At 38.6% G+C, this 23248-nt stretch overlaps 1 protein-coding gene across 2 annotated transcripts in view; it reads left to right on the top strand.

The window, feature by feature from the left end:
• cntn3a.1 (contactin 3a, tandem duplicate 1) overlaps positions 1 to 23248 on the top strand; it is a 67450-nt gene that overhangs the window by 4188 nt on the left and 40014 nt on the right. For both annotated transcript variants that reach the window (XM_054608907.1, XM_054608906.1), the window contains exons 2-4: positions 5221 to 5353; positions 9094 to 9269; positions 18577 to 18672. In XM_054608907.1, the coding sequence (XP_054464882.1) occupies positions 5221 to 5353; positions 9094 to 9269; positions 18577 to 18672 (405 nt within the window). The remainder of the gene's footprint in view (positions 1 to 5220; positions 5354 to 9093; positions 9270 to 18576; positions 18673 to 23248) is intronic.

The following is a 23248-nucleotide window of genomic DNA, read 5'->3' as shown; positions in this document are numbered from 1 at the left end:
TGGAATCTCAATAATGTGTCCACAAATCATTATTTAACCTTTTTCTTTTTTTTTTTTTTTTTTTTTTTTTTACAACATATTAATGGTTTTATTGCTTATAGTTCAATTTTGCTATATTTCAAGGGCCTTCAAAAAAAGGCTCCACACATATTTCAAATATTTGGAGGATTGTGATTGAATCCATACTTTGCTCAAAACAACCCAAACATTCCTTCTGCTCTGGAGTAACATTTTCTGCCCCTGAATGAGAGACCTTAAAGGTGCACCTTATCGGCCTGGACAGAAGGGAAAGATGCTTTAAAAAGCAAGATTGGCTTTTTTTTTATTTGATGCATAAAACCCTGAGCTGAAACGAATGGATTTGGGACCTCACAAACGACCGATACCTCCCCCACAGCCGACTCCCCATGTGCCTGTTTATTCATGCTGAGGTAAGCTGGAGGAATTCATTTGCTGTCAGCTAGTATTGAATTTGAGATTAGTTTTTATTTCAGCCTCCTAAACAGCTCCCTCTGCCTTGCACTTGTGCTCCGATGCTGAGTCTTGTGTTGTCTGAAGAGCCTTCAAAAAAACGGCTGCATCTGGCAGCAGGTGACAGATATGAGTGCAGGCGGCCCACTTTCTTTAAAGACCCTTTCATTATGACCTCCATCTCTGCCCTGCGCCATTGTGCAGTCAACTTTCTGTTCGGATTCTCGATCAGTATACTTCTCTGAACTTTCTTATCATTATTTTGCTGTCTGTGCTCTGGGGTGCTCAGTGTTGGATCTGCCATCAGATTCTGATATTCTGATTTCAACATAATTTCTTGATTCCCCCCAATCTGTCAATTGGAGTGTCCATGTTGATTTAAAATTGTAAACGTTTACCAGATGTCTTTCCAGTATGCATCTACTGTCTGGTTAAGGTGACGGTAAAGCCACCAAAATTTGAAAATTCCTGTAAAAAGAAAAATCCCTCAATGTCCCAGACCTGTAGATCTCAGTCTGACGTAGTGTGTTGCACTGTAACCACAAAAGCAAGCAAGAAAATTATTCTGCTTTTTTTTACTGCATCTTACGTTCCCTCCTGTGAAGGCAACGAAAGAGTTTCAGAGAGTTTGCATCAGTTTGAGCTGAGCCCCCAGGCACAGCCTCCAGAGCTCAATCCCTTCTCATTATTCTGACACTTAGTCACCATTATTATAGGCTAACAGTTGCCATGGTTCTAACCAAAGATCAGGTCAGTTCAGTGCTGCCATAACCAGGAGTATTGGCTGCAAGCAAATATCTATGTTGATTACATTTGTATTACAGCCTGGGGAGAGGTTATGTCTTCGGTTGCTGTGTTTGCCTGTGTGCGTCTGTACGTCTGTAACGGAATCAGTGTGCACCTTTTTTATCTCTGTTCAAGGCTATTCTTGCAAGCTGCACAATATTTGGAATGGCAAGTTACGGCTGCATGCTCAAGGACCTCTCTTGGTTGGGGTAACTCACACCTTCTCAGAACAGCTTTTATAGCCTGTTATATACTGCCATTGACTGCCTGCTTACGCCTCACTCACAACTATTAACTGACCCCTGGCCAGTAGGGGCCTCTAGTGTTAACACAGCTCAGTGCTTCTACGACCCCCAACCGCTACACTGTCCCCTGAGACACAGTGGGGTGAAAACAGTTTGAACACTGTTATTGTTTTGGAGGATGTGTTTGGCTAGCATCTAATGGAACTACCAGTTAACACTACTGAGTACCTCTCAGCTGCTGCACTGCATTGGTTAACCGCTAACAGCTAATGGAGCTACCACTGCAGTGTTTTATACTACAATTGTGGTTGCAGACACACCTGGTGGAGATCTGCACTCTACTCAATGCACCTTTCTAGTTGAAAGGTGCATTGAGTTAATAATAATAATAATAATAATCAATCCTTTATTAGTCCCACAATGGGGAAATTATTTCTCTGCTTTTAACCCATCCCGGAGGAGCAGTGGGCTGCAATGAAGCGCCCGGGGAGCAACTTGGGGTTAGGTGTCTTGCTCAAGGACACCTCAGCATGTTGCCGGTAGAGGGGTTTGAACCACCAACCTTGTGGTTACGGGACAAGCGCTCTACCTCATGTGCCACAGCCGCCCCGAGTTAGGTTTCTGCAATGCAGTCGTTTTAGGGATTGATTGTTAGTGCAATGCACACCAAGGCAAAAATGTTCTGACAGACATGGTTCAGCATGATTAGGGTGTTTGCTTGTGGTTGTATATATAGTAATGCAAGTGGTTGTGTTGAGTGGTTGTTTGTGCTTTAAGCATAGCAACAGCAGGGCGCAAGTGATAAGTGTGAGGTCCAACACATTAAATAAGCACCATGAATCACTCACTGCTCTTAAACACTATTTTTGCCATATTCTTAATCAGTTGGTCATAAAAATAAGTTGAGGATGAGCCAGAGCAGTTCATTTTCTTTTCAGTTTCCATGCATTCATTGAGTTGCCACAAAACTGCTGTAATAACCCTGAATAATACAGCAACTATTCATAAAACAACAACAGTATGGCAATTGTTTACAATAGAAAACAAACCCATTTATTAAAATATTATTACTTTTTCAACCAAAGTTGTTACTTTTATTATTGCTACACTTGAACAGTGAATTGCAACAATTGTGCCATATATACAGTAACAATGCAATACAATGCAACGCAACTCCTTCAAATATGTGAATAAATACCTTTTTTAAAGATCTCATTGGGTTAGAGACATCATCAGTCTTATTCTCTGTAGTAAACCCCTTCCTTACATGATTAATGAAACCTTTACTGTTTAACAGGGTTATCCAAACACTGAATTGCAGGGAAGGCAAGATCACCGTTTGGGTTATATGCACATGGGAGATCAAACTCACAAGATAGAATGGACACACAAATACTGATCTGTTTGTGTAAAATTGATTAGTTAATATGATTAGTTAAAAATCTATAGTTATTTGGAATATGAAACATACATTTTGAATCGAATGATTTGTCTTTGGGTTCTAGCTTTTGAATTGTTGTGACTTAAAGTGCTAATTAATAACTAAAAGGCTGGATAATGTTTGAGGGTTCCCAGCTGAATTTAAGCATGTTTAAAAAAATACATACAATGCAGTATGCAAATGTTTGTGATTTGATGACTGGACTCATTTATCAACGTAATAAGGCACAGCAATTCATCTCATGTTTATTGCAGGCTTAATCATCCAAGTTTGTGGACAACAAGTGTGAAGATTTGTGTTTGAGTATGGAAGAGGTGTCTTCTGATAATCAATCATCTTTCAAAGCTGCTTCGAGGGACATGCTTCATCTAACAAAGATTATAATTAGGCGGCCTTTTATTCTGTGTAACTTTCTGAGAGGTTTATCCTTGCGGAGAGGAACAATCAGCGTACAAGGTCCCTTGTCAAACATCCCCACCCTCTCCGAGAGTTATTTTCAGTCTTGAGGATAAACCTGTACTCCCATGGCGCCACAGACTTGAAAAGGATACCTGCCTCTCATATACATTTGTTACCCTACCTACAGAATCTTCCCACTTCTTTGTCATTACAGAAATGCAAATGCATTCTGACAAATCCATATTAATTCTCTTCCCTCTCAGTAAGAAATGTTTACTTCAGCGAAGAGTTGACTTCCCCATGGGTCACTGTTACTGTGGGCTTTGCTTTCACAACAGACATTCTTTATTGTACCTTGGTAATTAACAAGGAAACAAATGTCACACTTGACATGCTGCTGTCTTTTTTTTTGTTCTTACAAAGACAATGAATCAACAATGCTATATATCACTCATAGTTAGAGTTATGGTACTAGTCTATTTGCTGTGCTATATTGTATTTCTAAAAGTATTTCTTCCTTGCAGAACATCACATGATTGTGAGTTGTTAATAATCTCCTGTATTGCACTGTATAATTCACTGTATTATTGAATTTGTAAGTACTCAGTAATATTCATAATGACTTGTAACAATAATCACATTAGAAAACATTTTATATGACTAATTATTAGCTGGTCACTCACTGACATTTTTGTTGATGCAAGGATCATAGTGTATTATAATTCCTATAGCTTTAATACATTATATTAATTTTATAATGCATTATAATAATTGCTTTAATGCATTATATCGGATCAAAAGTCGTCATTGTAAAATAATGTTAAATCTATGCAAGAACAACACACGTTTTGCTTTACGTTTAACATAAAATTACCACGTATAGTGACTTATTATCACATTATAATCACATTGTAATCACATTATAACAGTGATTATAATGCATATACAACTATGGGAAATATAATATATGATTCTTGCAACGACAAAAAATGTCAGTGAATGACCAGCAATTATGAAGTTGTGGTTGTGTTGTGTGCTGATTTTATAAATATTGTTATAAAGCATTGTGCATATTTATGAGTGCTTCTAACTAAAATGATAACGTGCTATAGGTAGATTATAACATATTATAATTGTGTGTTTTTATTTAATTATAGACATGGCCTTCAGAGAATGTGTTCCCCAAACGTGCACAAAAACAATAAGTAGTAGGATGAAATTTAGAATAAAGGGAGTTTGTTTTTGTTCTGAGGCAGTGGAATACAAACTATTTGGAAAAAGCACAATATTTATATTTTTGTATTTCAGGAATGATAACAACCCTTCTCTCAAGCATTTTTCCTCCAATCTAGGAAATCATTGGCTTTTCTCCATCTGAGTCACACAGGGCACCATGTAGATGGCTCAAATGAGAGGGGCCGATTTAAAATGAGACCCTAATACTATCAGCATTTGTTGTGGCATTTAATTTCAAATTTCCTATTGGATGACATCCCCTGGGAAAGTGGTGATAAGTTTGAAGGGTTTAAATTAAATTTTGCTGAAGCGCGGTGTGCCTTTGACAAGTCTGTACATTCAGATGTTTGCATTAAAGTTTTATGAAGGTTACCAGCTGATTATGCAGTTCTTGGGGGATCTCACAGCTCTTTTACGACTAATATGAAAAATGCTCATGGGCTCTGCTCACATGGATCCACACTGTACAGAGATGTTATAGTGATTCAACCATATCTTGTGCTGCACTGTTTTTCAACTTGCTTCCTTCCTGTCTAAGCCTGAGATATCTGCTTGCCAGCAGAAAAATGTAAAAAGAAAGAAGGTTTTCATGCTCACAAGGACATCAAAGCTGATGTAGTTTTTGTTGGTTTCCCCATCCAGGAAGCGGAGTCTTGCTGAGGCCTGTGTTCACCAAACAACCTGGCAGTGTGGTCTTTCCCCTTCAACCTGGTGAGAATCGAAGAGAGGTGGTGTTTAGCTGTGAGGCCCAGGGACACCCACCGCCCTTCTACAGGTAATACCTCCAGGCATTGCTTTATGCACACAGGTTATGTTTTGCAGAACTCTCTCAGAGCTTTCAAGTGCAGAATTTTTACTAAAAACAAAGTGGATTTGTAGGATTTATTGCCTTGGGAAAACTGGAGATTTGTGGACCTTATGGCTCGCTGCTGCTCACTGCCTGCAGCACTTGGCATCCCTGTCAGTCATGCTTAATTTGACAATGATGAATTAATTGGCCTCAATTGTTGGTCTATTGTATATTCGCCTTGGCGGGTGGACATTGATCTGCTGTAGAATTCCCTTTTATAGCTTCCTGTCATCAGTATCACTGACCATTGGAAAGATCAAGTGACCCAAGAGAATCTTGCACCAAAACTCTGCTGCTATCATGACATAGATCGAGTGGGGAGGAAAAACACTAGTGGAGTGTATTTCACATACCAGAAATGATGTGGCAGAAGATGCCCTTCCATATCATAGCCTTGGGACAGCTATTGTTACATTTTATGTGCGGCATCACTGCCCACGGCTGCACCCACATTGCCAAAAGGGCATCTGATTTGGAGGTTATCACAACACATGATTCAAATCACTTGATGGACTGAGGTGCAGAGGAACTGCTGCTCGTCATTGTTCTTGCTCAGTACTCTGGCCCTACAAGGCTGAGCGGCAATGTGTCAGAAACGAGTTGCTTAGCAGTTCCTCTGCTGCTGCAAAAAAAGATAACAAATGAAAACAAACGACAAACAATGATTCGCTTTAAAGTGCATCAAGCGCATAAGCTATTAGTTTATAATCTATCAAATGAGGCCACATAGCTGTTGTACTCCTGTCAGTGTAATTAAATGCAAATTGGAAAGCCAAGCATTTAATGTGTAATAGGTTGAAACGATCCTTCATAATATCAGCATATGCAGCCGTTAATGTAGCTTGAAGATCCTTGGTGTTATGCCTAATGGGCACAAATTGAAATGAATGTTCAAGATCTTATCACTGGGATCGACTGGAATACTTATTAAGCAATCAGTCGCTATTTCACCATCTGGATAGTCCTACTTTTTCAAATGAAAACCAATTCACAAGTTCATATCTGCAAGTTTTTTTCCCCCTTCTGAGTTCAAATTCTGAGAGCATGTCCGACTCCTTATCAAATCAAATTTTGCTTTAATGAGCTCTTTAATTACTGCGAGTGCCAGTTGATATAGCACATTAAGAAGGGGTTTTCAGATTTATCACAAGCTGTTATTATATCATACTTTTATCCCTTTTAATGATGGGCCTGATATTCAGATGGACATACTGCAGTGTTGTTAGTTCCGTCAGCATACATCATAGGCCTGTCATCAACTTTGCAATTTCCTTTATTCTAACCAAAGGTCACTTGTGCCAGATTTGTAAAAGAGTTTAGGGTCTTTATGAGGTCCAGCAGCGGGACAGGAGGAGTGGCTCCTCACTGCTCCGACGAAGGTAGGTCTATTTCAGGGTTGCCAAGGACAAATTAATTTGCCCAAGACTACCCAATGACTGCTACCGCATAAAGCCCCCACTCCAAGTTGTCACCATGCATCCTTGATTTGTCTCATCTGGAGCTCTTGGACCAGTTCCAGCTGCAACACCAAATCACTAAATCAATCTAATCAGCCAATCTGCCGTTGAGCACCGCTCTGCTGCATATATCCCTCCATTCCCTCCCTTCAACCCTGCCTGCCGCTGTCTTTGTCTTAATCCTTCCCACTGAAGAGAGAAGACGAAGGTCAGAAATAGGAACCCAGAGCCTGCTTTTTCTCTGAGAGCTTTCAAAATCTAATCAAGACCAAGGAGCTAACATTCAACTAAATTGTGCCTTATTTCCCCGATGAAAAGCTGCTTCTTGAGTGTCTCCTTTTGTCAGTGACACTTTTCTTGTTTGTCTTCTTTTCTCTCTTCTTTGTTTCTGCTCATTTTCTTTCCTCCCATTGACTGTTATTGGGTTTGAGAAGAGTTTCATTTGCCATTCTCCTGGGTATAATACAGACAATTTCAACAACCTATTAAATTGATGAAATCTATCTGAATACATTTAGAAAGTTGTCTGCAAAACAGGTTTTATTCTTTGCGGTTTTTGTCTTGACAGTGACTAGAAACAGTCTTGCAGTCTACATAATAGGAGGTTAATATAATCACATGCTGCATTCGGTTGAACTGACATCAACAACTCAGCAGGTTTTCTTGGACCATAAGTGTTAATTATGCAAAGTGAACAACATTAAATCTCCTAAATCAAGCCACCACAGACATCTTGAACAGTAAAAAAAACTGATTGCTGGCAATTTGCATCTTCCCGTTCTCTCTCTCTCTCCGTCACAAACTTGCTGGACTCCCATATTATTCAAAACAAGAGGTTTAATCAAAAAGTATGTATATATATATATATATATGTGTATATGTATATACATTTTGTTGGAGCAGTCCTTGTGCCAGATGTATAACGATGTGTACGCACAAAAAACAAGCCTTTTCCCCACACAAACGGGTATTTACAGGGGAAGAATTAGCATACCTATCACATACTTCAGACCAGGCATCAACAAGGCTAAGCTGAGATAGCAGTGGGTGATATGATAAGGAGGGGATTAAATATCATTGAGAGACCGGTACCAATGTTTATAGGTTATTTGAACAAATTTACTGATAGCGTGATTATCGCAGGCAATGCAACCTTCTGTACAATGTCAATCTAAGGTGCATTTATAAACTTGATTTTAAACTATTTATGAGTAATGAATTTCAATATTTTTTTTATTTTACATTTGAGCCATCATCTCCCTGTTAATGGTTGTTTCATTTTATCCTGAAATGTGAAGCAATAAGTAAAATCTGTTTCAATATGAGCCCTAAGAATGAATCATTGATCATCGTAGACGTGTAATAATATTGATGATTGAGAATTTACTACAATGATGGTTTGCAGAAATGTGATGAATAAGCAGTATTGACGCTACAAATAGCCACAGTCGTGTGTAATAAGCTATTGGAGAAACTCACCAATGCGACACAGTCGGTGAAATTGCACTCTCGTTGCCGTATTTCTCATCGACAGGTCTAATTATTGATATGCAAATGGCTGTTTCTACATCCATTTCTGGCTAACTGTGAGTGTGGAAATGAGGCTCGTGCAAGTGCACCCAGTTCCACAACTATTGAGATTTATAATGCAGGAGCATGCAGCTTTCTGAATCTGATGAAAGGAACGCATATACATATTTCTGTCTTCGTGCATACACACAGTTTTAGTCGTGAATCTGCACAGAGTTGGATGAATCTGCCCCCTGGTGCTTGGCCCCCCTGTCTGATAATCACTATGATTGGAGGGGAGGATTTTGATAGTCATTAATGGACAAACAGGCTGAAAAGACAAAGGAAATGTCAGAAGAATGTGGAGCATTTGACTGGTGAGTAAGAGATGTGTTTGAAGTGAGAAAAAGCCTGAAAAGAAATGAACAGTCTTTGGAAATGACTGCTGCTGATTACTTATCCTTTTTAGTTTTATTAATTTGGGTTTTGCTGCAAAACACATCAGACTGCGTTACTTTTGTCTGCTTTATCCAGAATAGGGCTGTTTGATCACAGCTTCTGGGTTTTCTTTATTTTACATTAATTGGACTTTTTGCAACAGCATCAGTTAGTCTGAACAATAGGTAAGGCAAAATACAGGGCATCTTTACTCTCTGTATTAAATATTTTTTATTGTGTATCTTATGCTTACATTCACAGGTGGAAGCTCAATGGCTCTTTCGTCCTGCCCGGGCCAGGGTCACGTTACTCTCTCATGGGAGGAAACTTACACATCAGCCATCTGAATAAAGAGGAAGATGTTGGCATCTATCAGTGCCTGGCATCAAACTCTTTTGGCACCATTGTCAGCAGGGAGGCCAGTCTGCACATTGCATGTAAGTCCAATCTATTTTTTACCAAACAGTGTGTAGTATCAAAATGATTTGTAACATGGACGGATGATCATGACCACAGGCCCAGGACACAAAGTCACAGCGGACTACTATCTACATATGCACTGCGTGTGCCCTCCCCAAGCAGCAAAAGTTTGCGGCCCGTAGTTCTATACTTGCCATGTACAGCAAAGAATATTTTTACATGTGAAAACACACCTTGATTTAAATAGAACTCACACAACAAACCACAGTGAAGGAAACCACCGGCTTTCTTCTGGCCTTCTTTGAAGAAAAGTCATTGATCAAGTCGTCTCTACTTCATTACGTGAGCTAATCAACTAATTTACAAAACATTCAAACTATTTCATAATCGTACTACCTTTTTAAAACAATGGTTGCTCCAGTATCTTAAAACAAAAATACTTTACATTATTAAATAAATAAATAATATATCTTAAGGCCAATTAAGTGCCCCTCAAGGCCCTGCGCAGATTCCCACTTTGTTCATGCGGTAAGGCGTCTATGGTTTTTAATAACCAAAAGCAAAAATACAACACTGTAATAGTTTTGTTTGATTGTCTTGAGCAAATTGTGTTATTTTTAGTTTTGTTATTTCACTTCAGTTGGGTCTAGTTCACCTCAATTCAACCACAGTTCTTTTGAGATCATGTCAGTCTTTGTTTGCCTTTGAAAGTAAAAGTTTCATTAAACATCAGACGTTCTGCTTCACTGAAAGTATAATGACCCAGTAGGATTCTCTGGAAATTGTTTGTCAGACCTGATCTTCACTAACAAAAAAAAGAACCAGCAACTAGAGACTCTTACAGTAGGCTGATACTGTTAAAGTTACTAATGAGAAAACACAAATTAACCGGACATGTTCCTGTCATGCTTTTATTCTTTAACCCTGATTAAAGCTCCTGTGCTGGTGTTTACTTTATTAAGCTTCTCACACCCCTGTGATGTTTGCGTGGTGGGCCTTGACAGACCAGTATAGTTGATGCTTTACAGCCTTCATCCATCACATTTTTTAAGACCAGAGTCTAAGCCATCTCTGATGGCAAGGTGAACTTGAGGCCTCCACTCTTGATGGGCAGCCCATATCAAATGACAGCCCTGATATCTGTGAACAGATGGTGCAGCTAGATTGAATTTTGATGTCTGTTTCTCTGCCATAGCAGGCACAGAGATGATCCTTGCCAGGGAGAGCACAGAGGTATCCATCTACTCGTGATTGGGTGCTTCTTTGTCACAAAGCAGCATTAAATATTTGCAATATAGTGTAAATCGATGCCCTGAGTTGCCAGCAAGCTGTTGATCATATTCACATCCATCAATTTTCGAGGCCTGACCTGCACTGTATGTCATTGTGATTGGTCTCATCCATTGCCTGGGCCTGACCTGGGATAAGCTGCTTTTGTCAACAGATGAGGACAAACATCAGTGTTGATGTGTCATACATCTTATTTATTGCTCTTGTTTAATTTAATTAAGTCTTCTCTATGATTGAGCGGGTCTCAGGTCAAGGGAATAATTCATGGAGGAGCAGCCTGTTATAAAAGTCAGTATTGTGTCATTTGTAACAGACTGTGACTCAGAGAAGCTCAGTACGCTCTTTCAAACACTAAGGAGCTTGCACCTCTCACTCTGTGAGACAAAGACCAAATCAAAGGCCTTTAATAAAGAAAACACAAGGATCTACTATAATGTGTAGCAGCTAATCTTATTAGGTCTGGTAGTCTAAAGCCAAGGCTTTTGGGCACTGCTGCTAAAAAAAAAAGCAGAACAATGAATACAGCATTGTCATTAACAAACAATACTGTTCTGCCTTCTTTACCAGTGTTATCTATATTTGGGGATTTATTCATGGTGTCCTTGCTGATATGGCGAACGAGATCAATGTCTAAGATTTGCACCAACTAATGATGTCACATAACATCAGATTTGTATTGCATTGATGTGTAATGCATAGCCTACATGTTTAATCCTCTGGAGGATGGATGATATAACAGTGTCTGTTGCCATCTGGTAGGAGTTTAAAGCTCTAAAAGTATAAAGGTTCTTGATCCTGTTGACAATATAGACTTAAATGTTTAAAAGGTTGCCCTTGCCTGCTGGGAGTGCAGGAAGGAATAATCTAGTTAGTTATGAAGCCAGATTGAATTTCCTAATCTCCAAGGGATATTTTTGGTGTAAATTTAAGGATTTTCACTGACGCAAGATGCAACATTATACAACAGATCCAAAGGCCTGCAATATGAACAAAGTGTACAGGACGCCTGACCTGAAGAGGGAACATGCTGCATTCTAAATACTGTGCTGCTTATAGAGCCACAAGGGTAACGAAGTGTTTAATGAAGGGTGAAATAGCTGTATTTATGAAACGAATGGGGGGTGTGACTCCCTTGTACCTTGGTTCTCATGATTTCTTCTATCAAATTCAGTCCTGTAATTGCACATAATTTGCATTTTTTTTCTTACTGACTCTAGTCTAACCTAACTGCCTTATCTGTGTAATTACTTTGCAAGATTTCTATCAGGTTTTTTTTTTCTTACCACTCTCATTTTCATCAGCTCTGTGCTCTTTATCCATTGCTTTTGCCTTGGGTGACAATTAAGTCTGTTTTGAGCTGGAGAGCATCTGAGCAAGGGACAATACCATTTATCATCAGCACTGTGATGCAAGGTGCTCACTCTGGACTTCAAATCCTCTTTAAGGGAGGGTGGCAGTAGGCATATCCTGAATGCAGCACTTAACAACAGTGCTATAATTGTCAGGAGACATCAGCAGTAGCGCTCTGTAAGTATTAGGCCCCTTTGATGCTTATCATTCCTCAAATGTCATGCGTCACTCACTGTTAGGGGTTCGCTGCATGATGCTTCTCTGACAAAAGAGGAGAAGTGAGTTGAGGGGAGACGAGAAGCAGACATAGACACAATTATCCATTTATTTTTTGATCTTCATGAATACAACATATGACAATTTATTGATTTCAGCTTTTTTGGTGACTTGCATTTGACTTTAATTATTTATGTCACCGGTTAGCTTTACTTAGTGATTAGTATCCAGTCCCCCTTCACTCTACAACCACAGTCAGTTTTTCCAGTAGTCAAGAAAAGACTAGATTCTACATGGTAAGAATAGTGATTTACCACTCTATATAACTGTTTAATAAGTATAGCATGTAAAACAGTTAGCTGTAAATTGCAGCTTTGAAAAATAGAGAAATGCTTCCAGAAGTAGCCACACAACTCTCAGCATGGTAAAGCAGAATTCAACTGGCTAAACATTTACGCTGTCAATCAGTTCCACAAAGTATCTTGTACATTGTGAGGTTTCAATGCAACATCACACAGATATTGTGTACTTTATGGGAATTTTCTTCTCAAATTCGAATTTTTGAAGGTTTACCCATTAAAAGAAATAATTAAACATGCTTCAATGAAAACGTGTTTTTTTGTTTTTGAGTTGTCAGAGTTATCTTTTAGGACTGCATGAACATTTTTTGCTGTTCCCCCCCTAACCACGTTCTGTCTCTTAGATGTTAAATATTTAATGACAAATCCAATGTGTGTTTTTTTTCAACGAAATGGCAGAAATATTATAGATGAATAAAGTTCAGCAAAATCTTGCAAAATGTAGATAAATCATGATCTTGCCTAATTAAAAGACATAAAAACGTGATCAAGGCATGATTATGACAATATTGATAATATTTATATCATTTGCATACAAAAACACCATCCAAAGGTGATAAAAACAATAACAAAAAAACTAAGAACAAGGGTAAAATCCAACATAAAATCTGGTGGTAGCGTGACAGAGCTGATGTATTAGACACAACAGTTGGACAAGAGATCCAAGATGTCCTTGGCAAAACACATAACTACCCCATGCCTTTGCACCAATTCAATTAAATTAAATTCAATTCAATTCAATTCAATTCAGTTTATTTTGTATAGCCCAGAATCACAAATTACAAATTTGCCTCAGAGGGCTTTACAATCTGTGCACATGCGACATCCTCTGTCCTTCCCTCACATCGGCACAGGAAAAACTCCCCTAAAAAACCCCTTTAACAGGGAGAAAAAAGGAAGAAACCTCTGGGAGAACGACAGAGGAGGGATCCTTCTCCCAGGATGGACAGAATGCAATAGATGTCATGTGTACAGAATGAGCAGCATAACAGAGATACAACACATTCAATGTATATGACATAAATGATTCATATAATAAGACTACTTATAATAACAGCAGCAATTATTACAGTAGAATTATAGCCATGAAAATAGGGATAGTAATGTGACTAATAATAATAATCGAAGTAGCAGTGGGTGTCAGTCGGCTCACAGCAGGAGGCACGACTACGGTCCAGGTACCACAACGATTCATGGAAACCTGCAGAACGAGAAAGCAAAAGGGCTTCAGGGTGGAAGTAAAGCTAAAATGCTTAATGGTACAGGTAATAGTAATAGTAATGTGACTAGTAATAATAATAATGGTGGTAGCAGTCGGTGTCAGCAGGGCCGTAGCAGGATGCACGTCCACGGTCCAGGTACAGCCACGATTTATAGAAGCCTGCGAAGCGAGAAAGCACAAAGACTCCAGGGTACAAGCAAGTCAATAAGCGTAATCGTACAGGCAATAATAATAGTAATGTGACTAATAATGATAGTGGTAGTAGTAGTGGGTGTCAGCAGGGCCTCAGTAGGTGGCACGACACCTTTATCATTTGATTAGGTGGATTGGCACTTCATGTTTTTTTTTAGTAATTCAGGAAAAGTAGTAGGTTAGGTAGAATGCTTTATAGAATGATCGCATTAGATGTTGACGATGAAAAATCTATGAATGTCATGACATTAGAATTTTCTCCAAGGCTCTTCCCATTTGTTGTTTGTCATCAGCTAGGTGGGAGGTGACTAACTCACTGGCAACTCACAGACAGCCTTCAACTTTTCAACTTGAAAATGACAAGAATGTGGGAGATGGCTCTTTTAAATACTACACTACTATGTTTTTTACATTATTTGTGTTTCCTTTTATTTCATTAATGTATGGATGGCAATGTTAGTTTGCCATCCAATTCAACACTTTGGTCCAGTGTCAAATATTTTCATAGGTTTTAATAATACCCTTATATTTCAACCTGAACCCCCACCTGGTTGCGTTTCTACTTAATCACAAAATGCATTAGAAACCAATGACCAAATTCCTGTCAGCTTAGGTTGTTATTACAGTCTTATTAGACTGTGGGGATGAAAGTAGTGATAAAGACATCCTCTCACAGTAATTAGACAAGTTTCTACTCTATATTTTCTGAATATCTAAATATTTTTTAACTAATCTTACATAAACAAGTAAACAACTTATTTGATTTTATGAATGAAAGCCTAAAGGTTTGTATTTCATAATTTTGTTTATTTAGCTATCTGTATATTATATCCAAACTGGTCAGCTCACATCAGAAATACTGAATAACCACTGAATGGAGGCAAATTATACCATAGCTGGAGAACTTTAAATAAAGGCCACTTCTGGAAAGTTTTTAAAGCTCTTTATGTCTTTTGTCCAATGGTTCGGTGACAAATGTTACCATATCACAAATTGCCCTCGAGCTCACACTCCAGCAGAAAGGCTTACATTTTTCTTCTCTACAATCACCTCTCATTCATTACAATGGGTCACATTGATGAAGCTAACACAGAAATGCAAATTCACATCCAATTTCATGGATCTGAAAGCACTCAAAATAGGCTGAACCCTGCCATGGAAAAGCACATGGAGGTGCAGAGCCGTGATGGGCTTGATAAGATGATCCACGGGGTGCAGAACAGCTTGGGTTGTCAGGCATTGTTGGCTTTCAGTGTGTCTACCTCATTTACGCTCTGCCATACTCGAAAGGAATATTGATCAGGAGAGCTTCACTCTCAGTGTGAGTTGAGCAACTCTGCTATGTTCTAATGTATAAGTCTGATTTTAGAAAGGAGTTAAATCTAGTCCTGTATGTTGTGCCTACTGATGGACAGGGAATGATGAGCAAAAGGCCCCATACATCTGGCCCTGTATTTCTCTGTACTTGATAGATACAGTATTTGATTTGATACAATGTTGCTCCCTACAGCAACCACGCACGCACGCACGCACGCACGCACACACACACACACACACACACACACACACACACACACACACACACACACACACACACACACACACACACACACACACACACACACACACACACACACAGATGCTTGTTTGGAGCAGATGGCTCATGTGAGCTGTTTCACTTAGTGGTAAAGAGTGGATAAGAGGAGTTGTTGCATTTATATTGTGCAAACAGTTCAATCAGAGAAGACTGTTTCATCTGTGAATGAAGCTGAGAACCGTCTTTAACTGTGCAGCTGGTAAACTGACATGAAATGAAAAGTCTAATGTATTCATGATTTAGGATTTCTCTAATGCACTTGTAATATGTCTTCCTTTTAGCGACGTTTGATTGCTAAAACTGCCTTATTGACGATTACGACCAATTAAAACATGTTATCCCCACATGGCACCCAGTATGTCCCAACTCATGTAAATGTGGTGGCCGGTCTAGCAACAACCTTGCATTTAAAAAGATCAGCAGACATAAAGTAGGCGGTGATCTCTGATCGTCTGGTATTGCGAGAATAGAACTGCATATTGTTAAATATATGGGAATATATTTATACATATTTGTTATTTTATTTTGTCCCTCATCATTATTTGATCAAACTATTTCACTTGAATTATTATATTGCCTTATGCCTGCCCTTTGTAAAGCACTTTGTTATTTTATTAAATTCAAATTTGTTATAAAAACCATAAACTCTGCAGACTCCTGAAGCCAGCAGACAAACACAGGGCTAGGAACCACACATATCATACACACAAGAAAATAGCATAACATTTTTGGCAGCAAATCTGAAACCACAGACAACCAACAGTGGCTAGTGTATTATTTCTAATCAGCATTCAGATGACAACACTGTGGAGAATATTAACTCAAACAATATAATACATAACATCAAACCATTCAGAGGTAGTGATACTGCAGCTGCTGGGACATACCGTCTGACTCAGCAGGTAGTGGCCCTTCCAGAGCAGCTATAGTTTAATATGTTATCAGATAGCTTGTTTGCCCGCTCACAAAGCCAAAAGAGTATGTTGAGGCAGTGAAAAAATGGAGCCACTTAAAAAGACTCCCTCATTTTGAGACCCGCTAGTGGCGTGGCTTTATGGCAATGTCGATGTGTAAGTAATGTTGGCTGTTTCACCATTTAATGGACTGTTTTGATATTTTGAACAGAAAGTCATGGTCCCCAGAGGATGATACTTACAGACTTTAGTGATCCCTTGCATTTTTCTCCAGCGCCACATGGAATTTAACATTTGTGATTTTAAGCGCAATGTCCCAACAACTATGGGATTTTTTCACAGCGGGCATTTTGACATGTCACAGTAAGAAAAACACAGATTTAAATAATACAATTAATGATGGCTGAATTCAATTCAGCTGCCTCAGTTTCAGGGTCCTGGTATTTTGCATGCTAGCTAAATATAAGTATGATCGTTAAAGGTATTTAGGGACCCATGACGAGAAGATAAAATAGATGCATGCAGAATGTTTGATTGAAATAGCCAATAGCCAATACAATTCATTTGAATGGAATAAATTAATTGAGATGTTATTTAATTAACTATATGTATACTAAAATGACTAGAAATAACTAATGTTTGTAGGTAAAAACACAATAACACAACCTGGACTAAAGATCTATTGTGCTGGCAGAACGGAATAGATAATAGAACTGCTGAAACTAGAATGTATCTGACTAGTGTGCAACCTACTGTTATAGGGCATGGGTTAGCACTACGACAATGACTGTGGTAAACATTTTACCCACCAAACATCATCATGTTAGCATTCATCACAAAGCACTCAAAGTGCAGAATCACATAGATGCAATTGTGGCTGTAGACTCTTTAGTATTATTTTTAATCTGTTTGTTAGTCACAATATATTAAAATAAAACAGATGAAATAAGATGAAACTAAAATGTTTTGATCAGGCAACGGAAAGACAATGTTATCTCTGCCGCTCGGGGATTCAAATGCTGGTTGTGGATATCTGTGAGTGATGGCTTTTACTAAGCGTTGGATATTCTGACAGTCTCAGCTTCAATTTGATTTCAGTTGGAAGTTTGGCTTTGAAAGCTAGATTCAATTAAACATTGAATTGATTGATTAAACAAATGTATAGTTAATTTTAAATTAATACTTTTTCACACATTCACTTTATTCAGTTTATCATAGGGATCTTCTGTAAAGATGGGTTTCTGGTCCTGAGGGACCCTAACTCTGCTCAGTCTGTTCATCCACTGAGAGGCTTCATGCTATTGTTACCCATGGATCAGCCATAGATTTAGAATTGGCCACTGAGCCGTCCGCACAATCTGTCTGCACCAAACGATCTACTTGTTAATTTGTGAAGTCATACAGAAGCTTTCCGCTAAATCATTTGTGAAGCCCCCAAAAAACTGCTTTCAATTTCTATAATGTACATGCTGTTCTGCTGGATGCAGTTTTCCATTACTCACAAGGTCTGCAAGGATCACGTACTGTATTTGTTATGCGGCGGCTCATCCTGCTGTGCTTGTACACAGGAGGTGTCAGTTTTGCATTCATTCTCCCTGTTTTTGAATTCAGTCTTGATTATGTCATTATATGGCAGCCGCATATTTGGCTGCACTGCTTGCGATATCTCCAAGAGCCACAGCAGGCAAGAAAAGGCAGAATGTTCAAGGATTGCTGTCTCTATTTGCTTTTTCTCAGCAGGTTGTCAACAAGTAATCGGTCTCCATACAAATGATGTTTCAGTCTTAGTCATTTAATTGTTACTGGTCCGTGTGCAGTGGATGAAAAACAGAAAGTGATAACAATTCACAGTTCCAATTAAATTCACTCATGTGTGACTTATACTTGAGGAATTGCTTTCTGCTCCAGTCAGAAGTGTTTAGGCCTTTACAGCACTTTGTCTGCATATATGCAAACATATAGCGTGCTTCATGGAAATATGCAAAAGTTTTGCATCATATGGCACTGTTGAACTCTGGTCTGTAGCTTTGTTCTCACAAGGTATGAAATTATTGAGCAGCCACAGATTTGACCCGTAGTGCATTTTTACCTCTTTAAACAACTCGGCATGTCTTGTCTGCTTACGGCTTTAGAGAAGAATTAATTTATTATTTTGCTGTATTGCTTTTGTGGTGTTGTTAACAGACCTGGAGAACTTCAAGACACAGAGGCGAAGTCCAGTGAGGGTTCGTGAAGGTCAAGGAGTGGTCCTACTGTGTGGCCCTCCACACCACTCTGGAGGTAAGACAGCCTTATCATTTTATTTACTACCTTACACATTCATTTGCGCTGCTCCTCAACAACAACTTAGCACCAGTGAGGACTGATCTACTCCGTGTTTATCTGGACAAAGTGGAATACCTGTACATTTGTGATCTCACCCTTGGATCTTCCTGCTGTTTGTTTGTGTTGTTGAGGTCAGTGGAGTGAGTAATTTTTACTTTGGGACACTCACTTTGGCATGCAGACTGGAGAGGCGGTCTGTGGCTGGGGCCCTGCCAGGCTGAGTAATAGAGCTTCTCTCTGAAGGTGCTTTGTGTGCTTCACATCAGCCCTTTGCCTCCATGACATTATCATTGGGAGTTAGCATCCAGTTCTATTAACTCCTACACAGGGGTCTGGAGATGGGGCTCTATTCTACCAGAGAGCAAAGCTGAATGAAATTCTCCACTGTTGTAAAATCCAGATGGTGAGGTGCCATTATTTCTAAAGATCAGTGTAAGATAGTTTAGTGATAGTGTTTTTACTGTGGCTTAGTCCAAAGTATCCTTCTCAAGTAAATTTTTCTTTTAAAAAACAGTGACTCCTATATATCTTTTGGCAATCTCTAATGGGATTTGAAAAGGAAATGGTGTTAAAACTCAACATACTGGTATTTCCAGTTGACTTTAATCAGATTTTTTATATTGTGTCAAGAAGCTGTAGTTACTATTATTGGTATACTATTATTAAGGCTTGGAAATTATTAAATATTATCTTGTACAAAGTTTGTTGAAATCCTATCACGCTGATTTGATCCCATAATCTCATTCATTATATTGCCCAATTGAATCTTGATTTTATCACCTTTATCACCTGTGATGTTGATTTTTCCACAAGGCCCAGCCCAATAAGGACATGCCGTAAACAATACTATACAGTATGCAATTTATGGGCAGCTAACAAACTGAAAAACAAGTATTTAAAGCTTCTGCTGCTGGATGTGATTTGTAACATAATGAAATTATTGTTGGTGTCATTTCGGGAAACTTAAATCCACTAATTTAGACTGTGTGCTACTGTGCAAAGCGAATGCTGTTTGTTTGACAATAGGATGAGATGCTTTTGTTTTTATCATTATCACACAGTCACTTGAAACCCTATGACACTCACAGGCTCACATTTGTAGTGCTTTGTTCAGTATATGTTATAATGAGACATCTCACCTTGTGTTTAAAAGAAAAGCTGGGACAATGAGCCACATGCTTTCATTTGGCAGCCTCGTAGTATAATGTTGTTGTTTTTTAGACACATCTTTCGGTGGAAAGTGTCCAAATGCCAACACGCGCTCCAGCCAGCTAAAAACAAAACAGCAGCCTTGTCAGGAGTGTTAGGCTGTAGTAGCAGTATCACGACAGTGTCCAAAAAGATTTTGAAAGATTTTGGCAACAACAATTCAAATGTAGGAGTTAATTCATTATTCTTAAGGAAACAGCACAAGTTTAGTCTTGGCACTGTCACATATGCAGAATTCCGTCTCATTTATTTTTAGAAACTCAATGCACGGCTGTGAAGGCAGAGTGTTGCACTCCCTGGCCAACCTTTTGGGGTTTAGTGATGAGCTCAGAAATGATTCGACGTTGACTGACTTATCCTTGGAAACATTTCATGTTCCAAAATGTTTTGGGTTATTTGCACACATACACAAACTTGCTGGAAGCAATGATGGCAAGCCAGTCTGAAATAGGGGAGATATATTCGGTAACCAAGCATTCATTTATTTGCTTAAAAATGTAGTGATGTAGGGCGGCTGTGGCACATGAGGTAGAGCGCTTGTCCCGTAACCACAAGGTTGGTGGTTCAAGCCCCTCTACCGGCAACATGCCGAGGTGTCCTTGAAACACCTAACCCCAAGTTGCTCCCCGGGCGCTTCATTGCAGCCCACTGCTCCTCCGGGATGGGTTAAATGCAGAGAAATAATTTCTCCATTGTGGGACTAATAAAGGATTGATTATTATTATTATTATTGAGTCTCTTAACTGCGTGTTTTAATGAATGCTGAAGTCAGCGTACTATATACATACTGTATATTGTAAACATTGTTTATATATATATATATATATATATATATATATAATATATATATATATGTAACCTACAAAATAAATAGGGAAAGTGCAAAGTGGAGTTACAGGTGTAAAAGCTTATATTTTCAATATCTACTGCTGTTAATTGTTTCTAATCAGAGTTAATTTCATGTTCTTATTGTGTGAGAACAATCCTTGTATCTTTTCTAAACTGAGGCCAGAATTAAAATGATGATGATTTAATCTTAATTCAAATGTCATTTTTACAGGGTATGCCAGCTTCAGATTGTCCAGCAGACAATGTCAGTTTCGATTTTTTTCCTAATGGCATTTATGTGAGGAAACAATGGCAACTACGTTTAAGAACATATAAGTATGGCACTAGTACAACACATTTTTATTTAAAGATTTTGCATTGCATTCAACAGCAGTACCAAGAGGCACTCGCATCAAACCTCAAGAATTATTCAGGAGTGCTGCTCCTCTGCTCTGGAAAGACTGGAAGTGTAAATGGAGTAAAGATCACACCTGTAGTTCATAGCATAGAAACACGTCTGATGATGAATCTCATTTTATTCATGTAACAGCAGGTAGGAGCTTCACCCCTGTGAGAAACATCACACCTTTGAAACTCACCTCCTCTAATCATGTGAATCTGACTAATAAAGGATTATCTTATCTTATCTTATCTTATCATCTCCATGCTATTATTTTTTCCCACACATACTATAGTGTGTTACTCCGTCAATGTGACAGCTTCTTCCTTTTTGTTTTATTTGTGATGAAATGTATTGTTTGACCTTTTAACCAGCAGATGGTTCAACCAGCAGCTGTTTCTATCTTTAATTGCTATACTTTCATGCAATAAGGGGATGTCAGGACACCATTTTATTTAAATTAGCATTAAAAATGTAACAACTCTCTTTATAAACTAATTTTCACAACATTCAGAAGTCCCCCAATTTCTGCTGCTGTACTTTGCTCAAGATCTCCAGCTGCTTTGTTGTGACTGCGATCTTGAATATTTGACAGCATCACACTTCACAGATGTTTACTAAGATGTATGCCAAAGTGTGTTTGGGTAAAAAAATGACTAAATCATTGGAGGTCTTGATGTTTTTGTCTGCAGGGAAATGTAAATAGACTTATTCAATAATTCTCTTCAATAATTCATGTTCATCTTGTCTGTCATTTGTTACGAAAATGTACTACTTTCTTATTTAGACTCCAAACTCCCTCTGGACCTCCCTCCAACATGACACTAATCATATGGGACTAGAGTACTGGAGGGGTTGTTGTCAGCAACCAACACTGTTACATTGCACCTGGCCCATATCTGTCACACCCAGTATCATACAAAGCCTTTACCTGCTCTTAAAAAGGAATGATAACTACATCGACGCTGATATAAAATCTGTAGGATTGAAGGTTTCACACAAAGGGCAATCGAGAGTAATCAATTAACCGAACCTGCATATCTTTGGACTGTGGGAGGAAGCCTGGAGAAAGTGGAGAAAACCTACGCTAACATGAGGGCAGGACAAACTAGCCGGAAGGAGTTTTACGTCACTTCTGTAACATTATGACCTCATAAAGTTACGGAAGTGACGGAGATAATTCAATGGAGCCGTTTCAGGCAGCTCAGGAGCTTCTGAGGGGGAGGGTAACTCCTTTTAGGCGTGGACCTCAGGTTTTACTCTACAGATCTTTTACGTGTACAAAAATATAACACACTAAAGAAGAGGGAGAAAGTGGAAAAGCATAATAGGGCCACTTTAAGAGCTATTTATTTACACAGAGCTTAACAAAGGGAAATCAACCCTAATCAACTCACTAAAACCATCAATAATCCTAAACACAAACAAAGCTGAGATAGTACTGTCAGTCATTAGGTTTGCACTGCTACAGATTAAAGTGTAAATATGACAAATGTTGTAGTGTCACCCTCTTTCTCACAGACATAAAGTTGTTCTTATAATAATATTCTTATTTTTTTCAACATTAACCAAAATAAGTATGGCAGTTTAATGAACATTTAAATGCATCCATCTGTCTTTTTCCAGGAACAATCGGTCACAACAAACCACTAACAGACTCCTTGATCATAAAAACAAATTCTTCTAAATTTTCCTTGGAAATATTTTGTAGATTATAATAAATCTTCTCGGTCGAATTCATTCAAACTAGGTCAGTTTGCTCCCCTGCTGCTTTTCTAATAACAAATAAACACATACAGAGCATATGCTTTTGTCTGACCGTCTATTAACGAACAGACAGCTTTTGTTTACACCAAGCACCTGTCAGTTCCTTCTTGTGGATCATAGCTCTTCTCTGGAAACCCTGCACAGTGCTTGCAATGATCCATTTTCTGACAATATTTTTGGCAGCTGTCATCATAGATTATGTTTATTGATGGAGATGTTGAGGCTGCTGAAATGGGCTGTAGGATGAATTATCTCAAATTTTCTAACATCTTTGCTGAGTGGCTATAGCCTGACCATATCTGCTATGGTAATAATGTCTAGTCTAGT

Source organism: Anoplopoma fimbria, chromosome 12, assembly GCF_027596085.1.
Source record: "Anoplopoma fimbria isolate UVic2021 breed Golden Eagle Sablefish chromosome 12, Afim_UVic_2022, whole genome shotgun sequence".
In the NCBI taxonomy this organism is placed as follows: Eukaryota; Metazoa; Chordata; class Actinopteri; order Perciformes; family Anoplopomatidae; genus Anoplopoma; species Anoplopoma fimbria.
This window is presented reverse-complemented; position numbering and strand designations above follow the sequence as displayed.